Here is a 23,214-nt window from a genome sequence, read left to right on the forward strand (position 1 = left end):
TAAATGATCTCATTAATATATTTTGCATTGATCACGTGTTGAAATAACATTCTGGACATATAGAGTTAAACAAGCTGTAATATTAACTTCACATGTTTCTTTTTACTTTTTTTTACTGTGGGCAATAGAAACTTGTCAGTTACCGATGTACCGATTTCTATTGAACAGCATGGTTGTAGGTGGATACAGGAACACACCTCCATTTAGTCATTGTTTTTAATACCACATCCAGCTGATGGTATTTGATTGGATAATGGCTGTAAAAATCCTTTCTCAACAGTAAAGGTCACTGAGGCAGTCCAGGGTAAAGGGGCAAATGTAACTTTGGAGACACAAAAATTCAGGTTCACATCTCATCTTCGTCCCTCTACTAGCTTTGAAGTCTTGGGCAAATTACATGCCTCAGTTTCTCATCTGAAAAATGTAATCAATGAACGATCCACTACATAGCATTTCTTTGAAGGTTACAGAAGATAGTGAATAGCACACGTATGGGGGCTAGCGTGGGCTCCTAGTAAACCTCGGTAAAAAGCATTGTTGTTATCATTAGCATTTTAAGTGTGAAAGTGCAGGGGGTTATGGTCAGTTTTTCTGGCCTGAGAAAGACCAGAAAAACCCTACCCCCTGCCTTCAGCAGCTCCTCCCAGCCTTCTGCAAAGCCCTTGGCACAGCCTGGACACTTACCTGCTGGCAGCTGCTGGCCCAGGAGGCCCGAAGGGCACCCCAGTTTCCCGAGCGCGTGGCCTTGCTCTCCAGGTGCATCCGAAGTTGTGTTTCCAGTTCCTGACTGACTTGTTCAAGGGCATGCACTTTGGCCATATATTCCACCAGGCAGCCCCCTAGGTCCTCAACAGCACCATGGTCCCGCTCCAAACCTGGAGCTGGCATCGTGGCCAGGCCTGAGCTCCGCAGGCCCTGAAGGAAGACACTGCTGATGCCGAGGGCCCGGCGGGTCACACGGGCACCCAGGCCACCTATGCACCCACTGGGTGCTGTTCCTACATAGACCCCAGGTGCTCGGACAAGGCCACTCATGGCATTGGTCCTGGAGGCTGGGGGGCTATCCAGGGAGGATGATGACCGCAGCCCCCTGAAGGATGCCCTGCGCCTCTGGAGGGGCATGCTGGAGCTGGTACTGGTGGGCAAGTCCACTACTACTCGCCTCTCACTCATCACCCCTTCTGCCTCTGTGGTGCCCAAGTGGGTTTACAGAGTCCAGTGGCTTTTGGTTTACAGCCCCAGCATCCCTGTGGCCTGGTCACGGGCCTCTCTGGAATCTCCCCTATGCCCGGGGCTGCTTTGTCTGCTGTCTTCCATGAGTTTCCATCATTCACTGAGCTGAAAGAGAAATGGGCACTGGCCAGGGCTGCGTGCAGAGAGGCACTCATGCATTCTTTGATGTAGGGTCATGTGCCCAACCTCCTAGATTTTTCTGCTGCTGGTGGGGAAGGCTGGATCAGTGCAGGCTGTGGGGGTAGATCATCTGGGTTTGTGCACTTTACTACCTAAGAGTGGGCAAGGCAGGCATCAAGCAACCCCATTTTACAGATGAATAAACTGAGGCTCAACGACCTCAGATCACAAGTGATCACTTGCCCCAGACCTCACATTACAAGCTAGAACTCAATCTAGCTATTTCAGGGCTAATTTCAGTGCTTTCTATACCCCTATGTGTGCTGGTACATGTGAATGTGAACACATGTCCACACAGACAGTAGAGGATGAAAAATGGCAGGATGCAGCCCCAGGGACCCAAGAGAAAAGCCCCTGCCTGTGGTTTCCTTCCCCCTTCTCTCAGTCCTGGCAGCAGCTTCAGGTCCTTCCCTCGTCTCTCTCCTTCCTTCCTCATCTCTGTCCTCAGATTCTCTGTTCATCAGCTGCTTGTTGTTGGCCAGGATACTTCCTCCCTCTGGACCTCACTTTCTGAACATCGGCCTGAGCCTCTAACTCTCTGATGTACTAGATAAGGATCTTGGGCAAATTCAGGCCTCACACATTATGTTCTGACCATTCTCTCCACCTCTGCTTCTCCATCTGTTGGAAAACTGATACGTAAAAACAACAGAGAGTGTTTTCTGGCAAGCTCTCCAAGGGTGCTTCAAGTTAGGTATGATGACACCCCTGGGTTTTAATTTTTGACCTTGGCATCCACTAAGCCATCAAGGGTCACACCTCAATCACTTCTCTAGGATCAGAAGGGTTCCTCAAGGTCCAGGATGACAACATGGACCTAAAAATCTCTGTATTTAAGTTTTAGCCTGGAGAAACCAGGTCACCAAACCCCAGAGCTGGATATTTTTCCAGATGCTGTAATGTAGGAATGTACCTCAGGTGAGAGAAGAAGGGAGCCAACCTCTAGTGAGTACCAAATCCAGCCTGCTGTGTGCATGAATCCTATAGTTTACTTCATGGAATTCTCAACCCAACCTTAGCAGGAAGGAGGTCCAGGGTTGACAAGTACTGCCATATGGGCTGTGCACTTCACAGCTCCAAAGTACCGTATCACGTGTCCTATGGTTGGCCACTATCTTCTTACATGAGGAGGACCCTGAGAGCTGCAATGATTTGTCCAAGGTCCCAGGTCCAGGAAGTAGCAGAGCTGGGGGGAGACAGCCTCTTCCAACCTCTGGGCCAGTGACTTACTTAAGAGCCTCCATGTTGCCCACCACCCAGAGATCAGGGTACCTACACAAGGTCACACAGGTTAAGTTAAAAAACCTGGTCTACTACTACTAGAAGATCTGTGTGTACTTCCTTCTTGCTGCCCAGGACGCTCCAACCATTCCTTTCTTTGTTGTCTTCCACTTTGTCCATTTGACATGATCTAGGAGGTATTTTATAAATATCAATGTTGGCTATTTGATGAACAGATGAGAGAACCGATTGGATTAAGTAAAAGCCAGTAGTGTCCTTGTTTATTCAGATGTAGCATTAATGCTGTGAACACCAGCCCTGATACACCCAGAAGGGGCATGAGAGGCTGTGTTAAAGTAACAGCCTCCTGTACAGGTGACACTGACTTGGTTCTGAGGATCTGCGTTATTGTGAATTCCAAGATGTACTGTCTAAGGCTGAATGAAAGGTTCAAGCTACTGATTAAGTTATGCACAAATGTGTCATGTTTAGGCATTGTTATTCTCTACAGAATGGTAACACTCAATGGCCAGGTTAACTTCAGACACCTCTGGGCCAAAGATATTTACTATATAAATCCACTCAGCCCTGGAGATGGGGAGAATGGTGGGGGGATGTACTTTAATTGACACCACTGTCTCCAAAGATCTGATGAAAGATGACTCTAGTTTGGAGAAATTGCAAACATGTTCAAAAAGATTTATTTTATCAAATGATAAATTGCTAATCCTATTAGCTCGTCATGTACATAAAACTCACCTGTTAAATCAGATTAAAAAATACGGATGGACATAAAGTGGCATTGGTACTGCTTAAGGAAGACAGAACTTATCTTAAAATGAAAAGAATGCAAAATGCATTAGCAACGGAATCCTCTGGCTAACAAAATAAGTTTATTTATATATCCATGGTAGCCGAAATCTGTGGATACGGAAAAATAAGTCATACATCCACGTACGTGTATATATAACATATGTATCTTGGATTACATATATTATATATAAATTTTACTTTACAGATTTTTCTCTATGTATACTCACACACATTGGTATATTAAATGTAACAGTTAACAGAAATATTATGGTAAGGTTAAAAAGGTCAGACAACAACACGCTAGAAAATTAAACTTAGAGAAACATTTAACCTGCTTCTTTGTGGGTTGAAGAGTCTTTGAAGAGAGACAACAACTGAACTCATATGAAGTAGGTTTATACAACACTAAGAACACACTTTTGAAGGCCATCTTTTTTTTTAAGGAAAACGCAGAAAGAAAAAAGTCATGATAAAAAGACCACAGCAACAACACAAACATATGAATCAACATTCGAGTTCAATTCCCAATCCAACTATAAGAGCATCTATATTCAAAATATACTATCAAACTAGCTTTATTTTAGAGAAAGAAAGTGTCAAAGCAGTAATCATCTCTCTCAGCCACGATCAGGAAAAAATAGAGAAGCAGCCACCTCTGGCAGCCTCTTGGGCATCTCTGAGGGTCTGACCCTGTTGGCCACGCTGGACACGGCACGGTGAGGCAGCCAGCCAGTGGGGAACGAGGCGAGCAGTGGAAGCTGCGAGCTGCGTGGCAAGTCCACCGGCTGGTGCTTCGAGCAGGTTTGCAGGGGCAAGTAGGAGTGTAATGATGTCTTCTCGGAAATGACTTGCTTGGCAATCTTTTTTTTTTTTTTTTTTAAAGATTGCAGGAGGAAGGTTTCAAAAATCATAGCTCTGCTACCTCAAAGCTTCTTAGATAAACGTGTTCCTTAGGGGCACAATACCGTGGCCTTTTGAGAAAACAAAGCTAAACCCCAATAAACATTTGATCCTTGAAGAAGGGCAAGCATTTTAAAGCTCCAAGGCTGGGATCTGCATCTAAACCCTCTCCAAGAGAAAGGCACGGGTGTTTAATGCAGATTGAGCGTTGGAGGGGATGCAGGAACGGGCATGAAGGGAGCATTTTCCCACCAGGGAAAGGCAGTCTTGTTGTTAGCAGTGGAAGCAATGTTAGGGGGATGTGGCCTTGGGATGCCTTGATGTCCTCCATGGATTCCCAAGGACTCCATGCTTCTGTCTGCTGTCTACAACTTTTAAACATGACATCCAATGGTGGTGTCGTGAGGCTCCAGGGCCCCCATCCTTGGGGGTGATGAGGTGTTCCCTTTTCCTGCCCTGTGCATGAGTCTGCCATCTTCCCCCAGGTGGCCCAGTTCCCTTTACAGGTGTGCGTATGAGAGGGAGGAAATGGGCCACGCCAAATCAAGAGGAACCAGAGCTTTAAGAATCACTCAAAGAACTGTGCACTTGACCACTGTAACACTGAGCTTCTACAGGAGGTCAGTCTCTTACCTCACCTGACTAGGGTTCCTGGGATCCCCAGGTGCTCAAAAATAGTTATTAAGAGAAGCAATCAATGCAACTGCTTTGCTTAGAAATACCTTTATTTTATAAAGCCACAGATCATTCTGTAAATTTTTTTTTAAACCACACTTGTAAAAAAGATGTTGACAATTCATAGGAAAAGAAAGCTGAAAATGTTTCTCATTAAGTCAGGGTTACACAAAGGTTATATTTATAATATATATATTTGTATATTTATAATTTAGAGACGAAAAATAGGGAATAGCAAAGCGAAGCCTGCTGCAGTTAGATCTCAGATACTTGATCGTTTCCCACAAACAGTGTTTCTTGACAGAAGGGGTTAACAAGGACCATCCCAGTGTCTCTGTAGTCGCCATTGGCTGGGGAACGGGGCTCTGAAAGCTGGTCCTGGGGAGAGAGAGCAAGGAGATGGAGTGAGCTGGAGAAGGCATAGGGTGGCCCGTTCTTAAAACTACACATGGGAACATTTATTTCAGCACTGAGGGCTTGGCACACATTTTCGTCATCCCCACTGATAATGCTGAGGCATACAGCCCTCTCTGCTATTCTTTTAATTAGTTTGTGTGTGTGTATGTGTGTGCGTATTTTTTTATGCTGTTCTTTCAGATTTTTATAGCAGCTCCCAAAAAATGTTTCCTGCTTCTGGAATTACCCCAATCCCAGGTTGCCAGAGGTGGTACTACTTTTCTTGTCAAAGTCTGAGGGGGCTTGCCATGCATAACACACATACAGTGCATGGCTCACTGCACTAGTAGTGAAACTTGGTCCACATGGACCCCAGACTATACTTCCTGCCTCTTTCTCACTGACTTCTGGGAAACTCTGCTTCTCCTTCCTGAATATATGTAGACTCACTCACCTCTTTCCCTTCCTGCTACCTACCTATCAGGATCTAACAGGCCTGTCAAGAGGCTTCAAGGGTCAATTCCTTCCCCATTCTGAGGCCTTCCAGACTCTGGTCAGAATCATTGCCCCATTTCTTATAGCACTAGCAATGCTGAGCTGAATGGATCTGCATTTCTGTGTGACTGCACAATACATGATAAATGAAAATTTCAGTCTGTATGTTCAACTGCAGGAGCAGAAAAGCCTAGAAATAGGCAATCCACTGCCCAGAGGGTAAGCTGTATGGGTTTGGCAGGGTTTTGGTTTTAGCTACTAAGGACAGCAAACATTTATGGGTCACTAAATGGCTGTGCTTGGATTCGGGCCTGGTACTAATTTAAAGAAAGGAAAAAAGAAAGTCATAGCTTGTTCCAATTAAAACAGCTAACGACTCAGAACCTTCAAGCCATTTCAGGGCAAAGACTCAACTACAGGCCTACGTATACTGGCTCATGCCAGACTTGGTTAGAAATATCTTAAGTAGACACAATTAATTCTCTTAAGTTTATTATTATTATTATTTTTTGCTTTTTGCTTTTTTTCCTCTTTTCTGATCATTTTGCAAAGCAATTAAGTTTATTTTTAAACAAAACATGCGTAATAGATACTTTCTGAGGAGTACTTACTGCTCTACGAATCCTAAGGGGAGAAATGGCATTGTTGATCAAATGTCTTTTCAGAAGGCAAGAACCTCCTTCAGTGTCTGGAATTAGTTGAACACTTATCTAAGTGTGGACATGGGGCCAGCCATCTAAGAAAAATAGTGGAGCACCTCAAAGAGAGACAAAAATCCTTTTCCTGCACCATGCTTTTGGGTTCAACTGTGGAGGCTGGATTAGGCTTGTCATTTTACAGCTTTCACAAAGCAAGTATTCACCAAAGGCAAAACCATGTGGGTATGCTTTGCTGCATGAAAAAGGGAGTTATTTAGGAAACAACCAAGGCAAAGGAGAAGAAAAAAAAGGAGGAGGAGATGGGGAGGGAGAAAAGAAGGGAGGAGATAAAGCAGGGAGGAGGAGGGGGGGGGGGGGGGGGGGGGGGGGTGGAAAGAGAAAAAAGAATGGAAGTTTCCAAGCACCTTTTGGGCATCACAATTTTGCCTGTACAGCCCTAGACCTGTGTTTTGCTGCCTGCATCAACACAGAAGGTGGAGCATGGCATCAGAGGAACTTGCTCAGGCAAAGCATTTGGCAGTCTCCAAAGTTAGCAGCTAAAGGGCAGGTGGTGAGTGCATGTCCCAGGGTCATGGAACATGGTGGAATAGGAACTGGTACCTTACAATTGCTCTAGAGATGGTTGGTTGTGTGTGTGTGTGTGTGTGTGTGTGTGCGCGCGCACGCGTGTGTGTGTGTGTGTGCGCGCCTGTGTGTGCCCAGCTGGCTTCATCCTGGTCCCAGCCTGCCTGCATTTGCCCTCAAATAGTGTGAGCCCGGAGAGCTGGAACAAACTGTAATATTACTCTAAATAAAGCAGAACGAGAGGAACTGCTTGCTGGGAGGGAAACAGCAGAATCCAGTCCACTCTGAGGCCAAGCTGAGCTTTGTGCTTGCTGGTCCTGGTCTGGAGATCATGACTGGTGGGGCACCCCTTTCTACCAGAGCCTCTGGCTTGTGTTGGATGGCGGCCCTCGTGCTCTGTGCCAAGTGACTAACTGGGATGTTCTAAAAGCAAGGGCATTTTCTAGAGTGTGTTCACGCGTATTGTCCTTTGGCTTTGGTTTTCATTTACCAATTTGCAAAGAGAATATGAGAAATTTAGGGCTCAGGGGTTCACAGCCCATCCCTAAAGTAGGACCAGCCCTGTTGTCAAGTTACACACTTTTCCCCACTTACTATAGCCGATCTCAGGAACACTTTTTCCAAGCAAAATGTGCACAGGCCACACTAAAGGTCACTGCTGCAATGAAGCTGCCCCTCGTTTGTCCTCTGGTTAAAAATTTCTCTTGGGCATATACTGTGTGTTAGGCTCTGGCTGGGTGATGGGTAAATTGTGGTGAACAACATTTATAGTTCATTTGCTTGATAAACGTTTACTAAGAACCTACCACATGCCAGGCACTGCTCTAGGTGCTGGGAATAGGGCAGTGAGCACAGCAAACATGCTTCTGCCTCAGGCAGCAGGAGAGGCAGACCACACACCAATCAGCAGAGAGAGAAGGATGCAATGTCAAGCAGTAAGAAGTGCTCTGAAGACAAATAAAGCAAGGAAGAGGAAACAGAATGAGGTTGGGGATCTAAATAATACAGAGCAGTGAGGGAGGGAGGGTTTCCCAGAGGAGGTGGCATTTGAACAGAGACCCGAAGGAGATGAGGTATCAATAAAATTTTCTGACAGACTGGAAGTAGGGTATACAAGAAGGAAGGGCAGCTGGCAGTACCATCTATGTAAAGAGAAGCCGCAGGAGGGGGAAATCAAGGGTTCAATCTTGGGTGTGTGGAGTTTGAGTGCCTATTTATGCAGCAGCAGGTAGCTGTGTACATGAGTCTGGGGTCAGGGGAGACGTCAAGGCTACAGGTAGACGTTTGTACTCTATAGTGCAGAGATGGTATTTAAGTCATGGGACTAAGTAGAAAGAGAAGAGAAGTGGCAGGTCATGGCGGCTCAGGCCTGTAATCCCAGCACTTTGGGAGGCTGAGGTGGGTGGGTCACTTGAGGTCAGGAGTTCAAGACCAGCCTGACCAACATGGTGAAACCCTGTCTCTACTAAGAATACAAAAATTAGCCTGGCCTGGTGGCGTGTGCTTGTAGTCCCAGCTACTCAGGAGTCTGAGGCAGGAGAATCAATTGAACCTGGGAGGTGGAGGTTGCAGTGAGCCAAGATCATGCCAAAAAAAAAAAAAAAAAAAGAAAGAGAAGAGATGTGGTGTCAGGATGGAGATGGGGCACTCCAGTGAACAGAGGTTGGGGAAAGGACAAGGAATCAGGAACGGGAGCTGGGGAGAGCCTGAGAGGGCAGGGCCTCTGCTGCCATGTGACCGCCAGTGTCGCTGCAGATGGAGCAGGAGGAGTGCTCGGAATCGGCTCCTGGGTTCAGCAATGTGGAAGCACCTGGTTGCTCAGGTGGGGGAGAGAGGCACTGAGCTAATATCAGATCAGTAGCGTGCGTATCACGGCTCTAAAAGGTGTCAAAATGAAAAAGCATAGGGAGCTGAGACCACGTGACGAGAGAGCAGAACCCAACCTGGCAGGTTAAGGAAGGCCTCGCGGAGGAATTGACATTTAGACTGGGCCCTGAAGGGTGAGTTGGGAGTCACTAAGGTGAGCAAGAGAAGGGGGCGCTGGGGAGACTGCAGACGGTGCAGGAGAGGCATCAGCTCATGCACACACCTGGAGTGAGTGTGATGTGCTTGGTGCTGGGAAGGAACAAAATGAATTCCAGCATGGCTGGAGCTTAGCAGAAGAGGGGGAGAGGGGTGTGATGTGAGGCTGGAAAATTGGGCTGGGTTAGGTCTACCTTGCAGGTCCTATACAAGACTCTGAACTTTAACTTGAGAGAAATGGGAAGGTTTTAAGCATGGGAGCAATGTGACCACAATTATGTTTACAAAAGCTCACCCTGGGGAATGGACCTACATGGGAAGGTGGGGGCTGTACCTCTGCAAGAACTCTTCTCAGCTCTCACTGCCTTACTCAGATGTCTGTTATCTTTTTCCTGGGCTATCTCAATCACATACTAGTTGAGCTACCTATTTTTAGTCTGTCTTTCTGTGTCATTCCATCCATTTACTCATCCATCGAGTCATTCTTATTTTTTTTCTTTTTTCTTTTCCTTATCCATTCACTGATCATAAATAGGGTGTTTTCACCAGGCCATTGGCATAACTCTTCTAAGACTGGGTCACCCAAAGATCAAAACTTTCAGTGATTCTCTGCTGCCCCAAACTAGAGTCCCAATGCCATAACACCCTATTCAAGGCTGTGTCTAATCTGGCCTTTATCCTTCCTTCCTATTCCACGGTGGCCTCTACTCCACCCTCCGTGTGAAAAAGGAAAGAGCATGAATTCTGTGGTTAGAGTCCTGGGTTCAAAGCTCGGCTTTCTCACTGACTAGCCAGGTGTCTTGGGAAAACACCCCCTGACATTGTTTTCTCTCCTTTCAGATCTAGCACGTGTCCCTACCTCTCCCCAGGCTACTTCCTTTGCTGGAATGCCTGCTGAAATCCACTGATCCTTCCTAGCATCTCCACTGGGAAGGCTTGCCTCCCTGGGTTTCCACAGCTCCTTTTCCATAACTCGTCTTGTGCTTCCCCAGTTGGCTTTGCTTTTGGGTGATGCTGGGGTTTGTCCCCCAGCCACATCTCAGAACCTCAGCCCCTTAGGACCAAGCTCTCATCTTCATAGTCCCCTGGGAATGCTTGGCACAAAACAGGTTCTCACGGAGTATTTGTTCACTTGTTCCCAGAAACCAAAAGTCCCAGGAACAGTGCTTCCAAAATTTAATGTGCAGAAAGCACCTGGTGATTCTTGCTAAAACACAGATCCTGGTTCAGGAGGGGCGGGGCAGAGCCCACAACATCTTGGGTGTTACTGATGCTGCTGGTCCACAGGACCTTAAGGAGCAAGGCACTCAGAAAGGAGCAGATGCCCCATGGCTGTCTTTGGGCCTGGTTTCCCTGCAGTGGGGCCAATACTTCCAAGCTCATTACCTCAGAGGTTTCCAGGGACTGGATCTCCCTGGGCAGCTCCACAGCATGCCTGTTGAAGTAGTCCATGGTGATGGCATTGTTCCAGTAGCTCAGGTTGTTCTCTGGGTTGGCAGTCTTCTTCTTCCTCTTCATGCAGCACACTGTCAGCAGGACAGCTGTGGAGAGAGTGCAAGTCAGAGGGGAGGGAGGCTGCAAGGATGGTGCCTGAGTTGCACCACTGGACTGGTGAGGAGAGGTCCCAGCTGGAGCTGGGAACCAGATGATGGAGTCTCACTCCATCGCCCAGGCTGGAGTGCAGTGGTGTGATCTCGGTTCACTGCAACCTCTGCTTCCTGGGTTCAAGTGATTCTCCTGCCTCAGCCTCCTGAGTAGCTGGGATTACAGGTACCCACCACCACGTTTGGCTATTTTTGTATTTTTAGTATAGATGGATGGAGTTTCTCCAAGTTGGTCAGGCTGATCTTGAACTCCTGACCTCAAGTGATCCACCAGCCTCTGCCTCCCAAAGTGCTGGGATTACAGGTGTGAGCCACCATGCCCAGTCAGTCTATGCTCTTAACCAGCTGATTCCCACCTTAGGCTGACGCAAAAGCCCACCTGCACAGATGGCCTGAATTGGGCTCCACACAGCTTGACTGACCACAGTGTGACATGTGACCCTGTCTGTTCATGAGACTTGCAGAGCCCAGGAGGAAGAATTATGTCTGGATTTGGCTGATTAACCAGGTGTGAACTGAGTGGCTTGTGAACAGGGAAGGCTTCTGAGGTCAGAGAGGTGGGGAGGCCTATTTAGATTCACATGGCAGAAGGGTAACACAAGGACAAGGGTGACAGAGGCCCTCTTGGGGAGAAGCCATGAAGTGAGGCCTGAGTGTATCTTGCCCCAGGTTCATCATCACCAGAGCCTCTGGGGATGAGAGGAGCTGAAACCAAGGGCCACAGCCAACATCCTGGTGGTGCCAACCATGTGCAGGAGAGTCAGGGGCCCAGGCTGAGCTGTCTAGAGAGCCTGGCAGCAGGGGGTGGCAGAGGGTCAGCTCTATCCGCAGCATCCTGGGGGTCTGGCCAATGTCAGGGGTGGGTTTGTGCCAGGGTGTGGGGCAGCTACAAAAGCTGGCATGTGTACAGGGCGAGAACCTCAGAGTCCAGGGCCCTGGGGGCTGCCTGGGAAATTCTGTAGCTTCCTTTCCAGCTGCCAGCCTTGCTGGCCTCTCAACCTCTGAAAAGGTCTCTGTAAAAGGTTAGGAGATAGGGTAAGTTTCTACTTTATTGGATCTGCTTTGATCAAAAAGACTTCTAATTTGCTTTTCATTCTTCCAGATCCTTTGCAAAGAAACCTTTAAAACACAGAGGAGATTTCTGAATGTTTGAGCTAAGAGGGATTTTAGAGATTAGCTGGTACAGAATTTTTCAAATCTTGTGAGTCTCTCTTCTTTTTCCCTCCCTTCCTTCCAAAGAACCTTTTCTTCAGATGGTTGAAGAGGAAAGGGGCAAGGAGGGGGCGGTGGTGCTCAGCTTGAAACTTCCTAATTTAGGCCACCTCCTTATTCTACAGAGGAGACACTGTGGCCTAAAGTGCTGGCCAACTTGCCACAAGTCACAGGTATGTGAGTGGCAGAGCTGGGACAAGACCCCAGATCTCCTCTCCCCTTCTCCGGTGTCTCTGTTCTTCATTGTCACTACCTTTAACTCTGCTCCTGCAGCTGGGATGGTGAAATACCTGGGGGAATTCTAGCTGGTGCGACAGAAGTCATAAAGAGGGAACCAACTGGGAAGTGGGAAAAGTGCTGTTTCCTCAGCTCTAGCTCAGTTCTGGTAGAATTAGAGCAATTGACAGGGACATTTCCTATGTTGGGACGAACAGAACAACTCTTCAATTATCGGCCTGTTGGGGAACATCCCATCATACCCCATAAAACATTGCCATAGACACAAAACCCAGGCTGGTGGGGGAAAATGTATTTGTGAGTCAGATTTGTATAGTTTGCATACTTCTCTAAGGTAAAAAGATATTTGTGCCTCTGAACTATTGAGTGGTTACAAGCAAACAGAATGAAAGTGACAGATGCCATCTTAGGCCTAGTCAATATGGCAAGAGAGACACAGAATTTAGACTTAGAATTTAGGTGATAATCTATTACTTGCATGACTTAAGTTACGTAACCTCTCCCAGCCTCAGCTTCCTTGGGAAGATTAAATGTAGTCATACATCTGCCAGCACTTCAAATCGTCCCTGGTACACAGTAGATGCCGAACCAGATCAGCCCTTTCCCCCAGCCTACATTCTTATTCTACAAGGCAGGGCATGGAAACCTAGAGAGGTGAACATGCTGCTAACCTGGGCTGGTAGAGGTTGCAGAGTCCAAATTCTCCAACTCCCAGTCCAGTGCTCTAACAGCCCATGTTTTTAAAATGCACATGCAGAGATCCTGTACTGCGGGAAGGCCTGGGAGTCAGAACGGAAAGTTCTGCTGCACGCTTTCTTTCCCTCGCATGGCCTGATTATATTTCTCTCACAGAGTTTCCAGTGCTTCTCACACATCATTTCATTCACTTACTGGAAGCCAGCCTGGGTACAGAAAGACCTACGTTCAAGTTGTGACTCTGCCATGTTCTCCATCTGGAAAGTCACTTCATCTCTCTGATTAAGATGGACTTCATAGGCTCGTAATGAGAATTAAAGAGACCATGGATGCAAAATGCCGAACACAATGTCTGACATGCAGTGGATGCTTAATTAATGAGAGGTCTCTTCTTGTTCTCCCAACATCCTCTACAAGAGAGACCTAGAAAGAAAAACTGTGTTACATGACTCTTGGGTGATTCAGGCCAAAGCTCCCCTTAGGGGTTGGAACCCTCATTATTTCAGTGGTCTCGCCTTTCATCCAAGAATGAAAAGTACAAGTCAGACTTACAGGGTCTCTACTATATTCCCAGCACTGATCCAGGCACTTTAAAGCTTATTTAGACCACATGATAACTGCCTGAGGAAGGCACTGTTTCTCATCCCATTTTCAGAACAGGTAACTGAAGGTCATAGAAGCTAATAGCATTGATCTTGATCACCCAACCTGCAATGTGAAGCCAGGTCTTGATGATCTTCAAGTTGATATCCACTGTCCTACACTGTCCTGAACACTGGAGGGTATAGAGATGACATATGTAAAAGTGTTTTGTAAATTGTGCAGCTCTCTGCAAACACAAGGTATTAGGTGTTCTCTTTTTCATTTAGTTGAAAAGTTTCAACTGCTCTGTTTCTCCTGAGGTAGTAGCCACCAAGACTCTGGAGGAGGTTATGGAGTCCCAATTTCCTTGAGTTTTAAAACAGAGCTCAGAATTAAGCTCTCTTGGCTTCCCAGAAATGTCACTGGGGAGTCATCCATGGCTTGTCAGATGTGTGACAGGAAGAAGAGGGGTCATTGATTTTAAGATGGAGCCCTGAGTACTGTGTTCACATTTGTGGAAGGGGCATGCTTTCAGGTGATGGGACCTGCTGTGTGATGAGAAATGGAAATGAAACCCTGCAGGTCCCCTGAGGATTCAACCTTTTCAAACACCTATTGAATTGCTCTTTCCCTGGCCTGTTTGATCAGGCAGTGCAAATCCTATCAACAGAAAGATGAATAATCATCGTTGTTTGATCACTGCCATTTACTGAGTACCTTCTCCATGGCAGACACTAAGATAAGACCTAACATGTATCATCTCTGATTTTACAAGTCTTTGAGGTTTCAGCCATGAAAACGCCCTGGTCAGCTGTGATTGACCATGACAGGGGTACTAGTGCAGGCCTGTTCCTGCTGGACATGGAACCCCTCTAAAGGCTCAAGGACTCCCACTGGCTGGCAGAAACTTTCTTAGAACAGTACTGCAATATAAGACTCTTCATACTGAATCCTCTTTCCTCCTCCCTCTCCTTTCATGGGAGTCAGGCCTGCACTGAAGTCAGGCTCCCTCTGCTTACTTTGATTCCTTCCTGAACATTTTACAGGTGTTTCCCCCAATAATTCTCTTATATGCCTAATCCCATCTTGGTGCCTGCATCTTAAAGTAACTAACACAGTGGACAGGAGTCCCATTTTGCAGACAGGAAGACACTGGATAAATGGTTAAGTCACTTGTGTAAGTCCTACAGCCAACAAATGTCAAGAGCTGGGGTTTGTGCAGGTATGTTTGATTCCACAAGCCAAGTCTTAAAAGCACACCAGGCTTCCTCTAGTGATCCATGCAGGCTTAACGATGAGGACACATTTCAGTTTGGGCCCTTTGTTTTGTAGATGAGAAGCCTGAGACCAGTGAGGGAACGGATTCACCCAGGGGTGCCAGTGTAAGGGGTGCACCTGGGCTGTGCACAGCCATTTCCCTCCTTTGGAGGCTGAGGGAGGAGGTTGCAGGGAGGCCTCAGGGTATGGAGGGAGGCCAGGCTTGGGGGCTTAGTTCCAACAGAGGTGCTGACTGGGATGCACAGGGAAGAGCTGTCAGAGTGTGTTCAATCACTTGAACCTCTGCCTCCTGGGTTCAAGTGATTCTCCCGCCTCAACCTCCAAGTAGCTGAGACTACAGGCACATGCCACCATGCCCAGCTAATTTTTGTATTTTTAGTAGAGGCGGGGTTTCACCATGTTGGCCAGGATGGTCTCCATCTGTTGACCTTGTGATCCACCCGCCTCAGCCTCCCAAAGTGCTGGGATTACAGGCATGCGTCACCATGCCCAGCATAGGTTTTCTTATATAATAATTATAAACTCATTCAGGGCCTGTGAGCGAAAAGACACACACATATATTCAAGTCTAATGTTCACTGAACAACTACTGGGCACAATGATATGTGATCTCTTTGAATGGCACACTAATGATCCAGTGTCTGGAAGGAGGCCAGATTGCTCTGGGGCCCAGGTGCAGAGGGTGCCCTCAAGTGTCTAGCATCTGAGAGAGGGGCTACCACTTTGGCCAGGCTGAACTTGAGTTGGTGATGACAAACATCTGCAGCTAGTCTTTTTTTCACCCTCCAAACAGTCCTAGCTTCTTGCAGAGGGGATGGGTGAAGACAGTCTCAAAAACGGACATCACATGTGACAGATGGGCAAAGGAGCCTGCCAGGGCCACAAAATGACATGCTCATGAAAACCCAGAGGCTTGACAATGGTGAGCACGGACCAATTCAGTGCCAGGCTTGGAGGCTTCTAGCTAAGGTGGTGGGCTCTGTGCGTCCTGATGGTGGCAGCAGAGACCAGCTCAGGAGCCACCTGGCTCCTCTGCCCTAGCCCAGTATGGCCTGGATCCAATCAATTTCAGTTCTCAGCACTTCTGAAAATGTGTGTGGCTGACAGCGTCTGGCAGGGCTCAGGAGAGGAAAAGCATTTCTCAGCCCGGGGACACATACATCCTTCCAGCCACTGGTTGCAGCTTGTGATCTGGGAGGGCAGGTGAACTCACACCCTCCCTCCTTAGGCAGGCCTGGGATCTGCCTTGCTCTTCCCCTACTTGCATTCAGAGCAGAGGGTCACCCCTGCCCAACACCCATCTGAGCTCTGACTTTGGTGGCTTCAGTGAGAAGTAGGGCAGAGGTCAGTGTTGGTATGAAAGGCCAGATGAGAAGAAACTGATGCATGCACTTTGCTACTGACTCAGAATGCCTGAAATATCTGGCAAACTGGCAAAAGATGAAACCTTTCTTTGAGGTCTGTAGAGTAGCTTTAGGATAAATGAAGCCACTGAGAAGGTCCAAAACAAGCGGCCCTTAGACCTGGAAGAGGTCTGCTTTCCTGATAACTAGGGTGGTGCTAGGCTATGACGACAGCCCAAATAGTTGAGGATATTTCCTGAGAGCACAGGGTTCTGAATCTGGACGAATATTATTCCACCTTACTGTCCCTCTCATTGGAGCCTTCACAGGGTTAACGATGGTCCCATAGGAGCTAGGGCCGTGACTCAGGACAGGGAGCTGAGGTGGAGGCAGTCAGGGCCGAGGCAAGAGCCTCCTTGTGTGTAGCGGAAATGCAAGACAGGCATCAAAGGAAGTGGGGTCTGAGGTTCCCAAGGGGCTACCAGAGGCCACTTTTATTAAAAGCTTGTGTCTTTCTTTAGAAGGTACTATGTTTCATCTCCAGCACCCGAAGGCTCCTTTCAGGGTGCCAGAAGAATCCTTGAGCGACAGTTCCAGGCTGTGTCCTTGCTTCTGTCTTGGCTGACATTTTCATGCATGGTTTAGGCAGCCCATGGGCTTTCCAGCTTTGCAGATCTGATCTAATTTCAACCTTATACATAACAGAAGGGCTGGGGGAGAAGTAGGAGTCCTTTTAGAATTGCAAAACCCAGGTGGGCGTAGCCTGTGGGGTGCAGGCTATCCAGCTCAGACAAAGAGGGAGGCCCACATCTCAGATTCCCTAATGCTTGGTGCAGTGTCTGGCACACAGTGGGCACACAGGAAATCCTGCATTGAACCAAACACATTTTGTACTACTAGACCTAGGCTGACTCAATGTGTGCTTGGGACCCCGGATCAATCACTTCACCTGGTGACTTACTCCCCACTTGTAAGGAGTGGAGGATGGCTGGAGTCCTGAGGTGCCTGTGTGTTGGGTAGCGTGTTTGCTTGTTTCTGCTTTTATTTCTCTGGCTGGTCTAAGAATGGAATGATAAATAAATAATGGAATGCACTTTAATAACGTAATGCACACAGTACATGTATCTAGAGAATCCTAGACACATGTAAAGACTGGAAAATTAGAAAGCTGTCTCTACCGCAGCTACTTCTCAGATATGACCGACCATTATTAAGACTTTATTGGCTAATACTACATTTTTTCATGACCATTCTTCTGTTTTAGAAGTAGGCAATCACAGTTTTAAGACTAAATGTGTGTTTCCATGAGATACCATAAAGCTGTTTTCATTAAGAATGAAATGTGCAACTTGCAAACGCTTTACTTTTCTTGAATTGGGTCCTTCAGTAGAAGCAGGTCGCCCAGCCCTGACATGGAAATTTACTGTGCTTATCAACCTGAGGGAGACAGAAAGCTGGGAGAGGTGGCTCCTGAAAAGAATCTAGACTCCAGATTTAAAAGATCTTGTAACACAAGGCCAAGTGGATATAATGGTTCACATTAAAGGCATAAACCTCCTGCACTACCCACCCAAGGTGGGGGCAAAGCCTTCAGGGCTTTGTTCCTCTTGAGATCAGGGCAAGCCTAGGTATGACTTGAACCCAATACAACCAGTAGAGCTGAGGCCAGTGCCGGCTGCCTGAGTGCTACTAAAGAAAGGGTGGCTCCCCAGAATCGGCTCCCTCTGCCGTAGCCAGACACAGGTGGAACACTGTGCTTCCTTTTGGGAGACAAAGTAGAAGCCATCCAGAGGGGGCAGATGGGAGACAGGCCCAGGCAATGCAGCCCTACAAACATGACTTGAAGGATGGGGATGAGCAGCTTGGATGAAAAGAAGGCTGCCTTTCAGAGCTATTTCAAATGTTTCAGGGATTGCTAGACAAACTAGAGTTGTATGGCTTCAGATGGCATGGCTTAGGACCATAGAGTAGGAATCACAAGCAGGCAAACTTCAGGCTCCCAGGGGAGCTGGGCAACAACCTGGAGGGGCTGAGGAGAATGGGCTGTCCAGGGAGTGGGGATACGAGGGTGGGGCAGTGTGGTCATCCCTGGAAAGGGTCTGGAAGTGTCAGATGGTAACCATTTGGGTTGAGGTGTGGCTGAGGATTCCTGAAAGGCTGTCAGAGAAACTACGAATCAAAGCTCAAGTCTGTGAAGGAAGACATCATGAAATCCCTAAAGTTCTGAGAGGTTGTATCAGGTTCTTTATGGAGACAACAGAGAGAATGCCTGCCGACTCTTGATTCACAGTGTCAGGCAGCAGCAAGGAGGAGCTGGTAGCCTTGGGAGGGCAAAAAACAAGGACGAGGTCCACACTGTATCCCGCTCACATCACCTATGAACAAATAAGGTGGGGTGGGAGTGGAGAGTTGCTAGAATTTACGTAACTCTCAAGCCTTAATTTAGCTGCAAGAACTAGGTTTTTGCCAAGGCTATAGAACTTCCCACCAGATGAATTTTACCTCTTTTTCTTTCTTAAGAGAAGAGGGACAGAAGGAGAGAAAACACAAGAAAGAGGATGGAGATGAAGGTGAGGAGTTTGCTAGCTGGAGGCTGTAAATTTTGAAGCATCAGCATTCATCTATGGTGTCTTGGTGACAGGTTGCTAGAGGCATTGGCAGGCTACCTTGAGGCAGAGTGGTGTCATGACAAGGGCACTGGGCTGGAAGACAGCTGCTATGAGCTCTCAGCCCAGCCCTGCCTCTCACTAATTCTAGGATCCTAGGTGACTCATGTCACTGCTAGCTTGGCGTTTTGTTTCTGCAAAATGCAGGGTTGGATTAGACTGCCTGTAAGGTCCTTCCCCAGCTCCTGGGAGTTGTGGCTTTATGATCAGTGGGCATTCAAGCCATGGTCTGGCAGAGCTGAGGACTAGGGTCAGGGATAACCTATGATTTCTGTCCTGCTTCCTAATTTCCTGAGATTCTGGGGATTTTTGTAGCCCATTTGGCAGGGATGCCCAAATCAGGGACAAAGGAATGCTGGGGATGAGTCAGTGATGTGGTAGAGGGAGAGGCTGGGTAGGCAAGGGTGGCACTTACAGCAGGAGGAGATGGGCACGCTGATGGCCAGGATCACCCAGGCGATATCCATCTTGCTCAGGCAGATGGTGGCTCTGTGCTGGGGTTTGTCCCCTTCGGCCACGTGGGATATGTTCCCTGCTGTCCCAGGCTTCCAGGTCCCGGCAGGAACCAGGCGGTTGAGGAAGTTGCCTGTGGCTGTGGATACCACTGTGGAGAAAGGACTGGGCACCCTGTCGGTCATGGTGTAGGTGGCTGCAGTCTCTTCCTTGGCTCCAGAAATAGTGCTTTCTGAGACCCTGGGGAGATGGGTTGGAGCCTGCGTGGTTGTGGATGCTCCCTGAGGAATCCCCTGGGAAGGGGCTGAGACACTGGCATCGAAGGCAGTTGGGGTGGGCCCCGTGGCGGCCGTGAAGACCCCAGAGCTGGCAGATGGAGGTCTGTTGGTGCCAGGGGTGACAGTAAGCCAAGAGTCACTATGGCTGGGGCCGTCCTGTGGGTCACCGCGGTGGGGGCGCTGAGAAGGCACTGGGGCAGGTTGTGGACTGGCAGGGGCACCTGAGGCTGCTGTGGCATCTGGCGTCCCTCCTTGGCTGGTGAAGGTCGAACCACCTCCCTGGGCCACTCTGCGAAGGCCTGGCTTGTCCTCTGCAGGCCCCAGGGAGGTGGTGGGAGGTGCCCACGAGGTATTGCTGGGCGCTGTAGTGACAGCCATTGTCTGGGGCTGTGGTGAAGAGGAGTAGCCCCAGAGCCGGGTCCTGGGGGTGAGGGCAGAAGGGTCCAGCTCCACAGACCCAGTGAAGTTGCCCTTGTAGATCTGGAAGATTTTCCCCAGGGGCCGCTTCTGCCCTAGAGGTGTGGAGCTTGGGTTTCGTCCCCGCTGTCCTTCCTTACTCCTGGAGTGGCCACCAGGTGCAGGTGGGACAGGGCGTGATGAATTGCCAGCCCCTTTTCGGGAGGAGCCTGGGGGCCTGGGGGGCCTGCGTGTGGTAGCGCGTGGGGGCGCTGCAGTGGGGCGACCGGTGGCCCTCGGTGGCTTTGTCAGCAGGATGGTGGGAGTAGCCTGCCCCGGGGGGCGGCCCTCTGGGTGGGAGGATGTGGTTGCTGTGGCCACTGGAGAGGGCCCTGTGGGTAGGGAGCTTTTAGAATGGGGGGTGGTTACTGTCGCAGCGATGGTGGAGATGGTGTGCGTAGGAGGGTGCCCCTCTGTATGGGGTGTCGGTGTTGCCATGGGAGCTGAAGCCTGTGAGGGGGGTCCATTGGGATTGGGGGTCAGTGTCACCACAGAAGCGTGTCTGGTAGAGCTGTGGGGTGCTGTCATCATGGTTCCTGGGGGACTGCCTGAAGGGAGGACCTGAAGAGATTCCCTGGGAGATGGTTCCTGGATGGCAAATGCCAGCGCTTCGGTCAGTGCCAAGATCAGCAGGAAACCTTGAGAGGGAGACAGAGAGAAGGGGTGAAATACTTGGGGAACAGCATACAGCCTGGGCCTTTCTTACCTGTGGCTAGGGACAGTGCTGGGAACTCAGGAAACGTCAGGAGCATTCCTGAGGCCCACTCTAGTGTCCCCACACTGCATCAGAACTGTCTGGGGTACTGGGGCAGGTATATTAGGTAGGTGCTGCCTGGCACCTCCTGGAAAGAGACACCAGCACCAGGGGGACCGGAGCAGCCACCCTGCCAGGCCTGTCCTTTCCCACATGCCTCTTAAACGCCATCAGCCCTCCCCACAAGGGCAACTTCTCAGAACAGGCTGAGGGTGCAGAAGGCTTGTGGCCTCTATATCTGCCTCTTCCTCTGCGGCCAGGAGAGGTCAAGGCCAGCTTGCCTGTGGGGAGGCCTGCAACCCCGTGGGAGCCACCGTAAGCCAAATGAGGAAGGCCTGGGAGGCAGTGTGGTCCAACTCCTATGCCCTTTTTGGAATCTTCCATTTATAAACTACACAAAGGTAAAAACGAACAGACCTCTGTCCCTTCACAGCCATTTACCAAACAAGGAGGCTCAACCCTCTCCCTGACCCTGGATAAGTTCGCACATATCCACAAACAATCCTAAGATAGGACAAAGATGTCTCAGTGACATAGAAGAGTGACAGGCAGAAGAGGACAGGGGTCCAGAGAAGGGCAACCAGACCTGGAGCCCATAAAAGCACTTAGCACAGCCTGGAAAACAGGGTGTCTTCTACAAATGCCAGCTGGTGTCATGGTTGTTATTAACTGCTTTTCCTATGGCATTCATGTGGCTGAACTCTGTGGAAAATTGTCATTGGTGATACCCAGCCTTTTTGAGTAGAAGGAGCCCTTTTGAACATTTTTTTTAAAAAGGATTTTGTATGATAGTCAATGTGCAGTTTCAGTTCATTGAGAAAATGCACAAGGACAAAAAACATTTCTAGTTATGTGTGAATTTTATTAGTCACAGCAGCATATGCCTATATTTAAAAATGGTTCCTCATGCAAGCATGAGATGTAGGAGCCATTCCCTGACAACACATGGATTAGCAAGAGCCTGTCTGTACTGCTGAGGAGCGGCCAAGTGACCTCTGAGGCCTGATTCCGACCTGTTAGCATCTCCTTGTTCATGAATCCCCTTCTTTGTCAGCCTCTGGCAGTTCCTTCAACCTCTGCTAGGCCCCCCTTGATTATGGAGAGAGATCTCCGTGTCTGATTACTCTCTGCGAGCCTCTTTCCCCCATCAGATTCCAGCAGGACACATGGCCAAAAGAGGAGTCCAGCTGTGATTCCCAGGTGTCTGATGGAGAAGGCAGGGCCCTAGGGAGATTCCAGGAAACAGAGTTGGGGAGGAGATCTCCAGGCATGCCTTTGACACAAGGCCCAGGATCACCATTTGGTGTGTGGTGGAGCCTTGTGGTGGATGGACCAGTGTCCTTCTCATGCTGCACTTCTAAATTGGTGGGTTGTGGGAGGCTGCGGGGACTTTAGATTGCACTGAGGCTGTAGCACCCTCCAATGCTAGGACCAAAAATTTGCCCTAAACAATATTTTTTTCTAAACTTTCATTCATGATCTAGACTAGTGGTGCCCAACCTTTTTGGCACCAAGGACAAATTGTCTTCCACTTGATTTTGTGGAAGACAGTTTTTCCATGGACTGGAGTTGGTGGCGGGGCATGGTTTTGGGATGAAACTCTTCCAACTCAGATGAGCAGGCATTAGATTCTCATAAGGAGCACACAGCTTAGATCCATCCTTTGCATGTGCAGTTCACAACAGAGTTTGTGCTCCTGGGAGAATCGAATGCTGCTGCTGATCTGACAGGAGGCAGAGCTCTGGTGGGAATGCTGTGGCGCTAACGCTGGCTTGCCGGCCTCTTGCCTCCTGATATGCAGCCTGGTTCCTAACTGGTACTGGTCTGCGGCCCAGTGGGTGGGGACCTCTGATCTAGACCACACACCAACAGTACCTTTTGCGTATTTGAGCCAATCCTAAAAGCTGTTTACTGAATACCTGCCCTGACCCAGGCTTTCATGCTTACTTTAATCCATATGACCACTTGGTGGGACATGAAATTGAGGTTTGGGGAGATTAGGCAACATGTGGAAAGTCACACAGTAGCAGAAGTATGTGAAACAAGGGCTGCCTTTAAAGTGCATGCTCATCCTGGTCAGCCACCATCAGTGATGCAGAGGGAGAACAAGGACAGTATGTTGCATCCCAGAAGAATTAACGTGCTGCCATGCTCTGACCCGTTCAGGGCTATCCTAGCGCCCCTATCCTGCCCATGGCTTAACACCACAGAGACGAGTTATTCCTAGGGCTAGTGGTGATGACCTCCATGTTTTGTGGGACATTCCCTTTCAAGCCTCTGTTTAGCTCACAAGTGTTAAGTGTTATTAAAAGACTGACTTGTGCACCCCCAAAATCCCTATTGAAAGGATTGAAGCCCTAACTCCCAGTACCTCAGAATGTGACTATATTTGGAGATAGGGCCTTCAAAGAGGTAATTAAAGTAGAATGAGGCCAATAAAGTGGGCCCTAATTCGATCTGACTGGTGTCATTCTAAAAAGAAGAGATTAGGATACAC

The 23,214-nt window shown here is 48.6% G+C and overlaps 2 protein-coding genes across 8 annotated transcripts in view; both read right to left on the reverse strand.

The window, feature by feature from the left end:
* The window catches only part of BFSP2 (beaded filament structural protein 2), a 64,434-nt gene extending 63,086 nt beyond the window's left edge, over positions 1–1,348 (reverse strand). Inside the window, exon 1 of the mRNA XM_032266405.1 lies at positions 685–1,348. Coding sequence (XP_032122296.1) covers positions 685–1,173 — 489 coding nt within the window. The 5' untranslated portion in view covers positions 1,174–1,348. The remainder of the gene's footprint in view (positions 1–684) is intronic.
* Positions 1,349–3,505: 2,157 nt separating this feature from the next.
* The window catches only part of TMEM108 (transmembrane protein 108), a 357,015-nt gene continuing 337,306 nt past the window's right edge, over positions 3,506–23,214 (reverse strand). For all 7 annotated transcript variants that reach the window (XM_032266352.1, XM_032266351.1, XM_032266387.1 and 4 more), the window contains 3 exons: positions 19,192–20,601; positions 10,545–10,699; positions 3,506–5,400 (listed from right to left, as the gene is read on the reverse strand). In XM_032266352.1, coding sequence (XP_032122243.1) covers positions 5,278–5,400; positions 10,545–10,699; positions 19,192–20,601 — 1,688 coding nt within the window. In that variant the 3' untranslated portion in view covers positions 3,506–5,277. The remainder of the gene's footprint in view (positions 5,401–10,544; positions 10,700–19,191; positions 20,602–23,214) is intronic.

This window comes from Sapajus apella, unplaced genomic scaffold (assembly GCF_009761245.1).
Source record: "Sapajus apella isolate SASKATOON/1434 unplaced genomic scaffold, GSC_monkey_1.0 scaffold4, whole genome shotgun sequence".
Classification (NCBI taxonomy): Eukaryota; Metazoa; Chordata; class Mammalia; order Primates; family Cebidae; genus Sapajus; species Sapajus apella.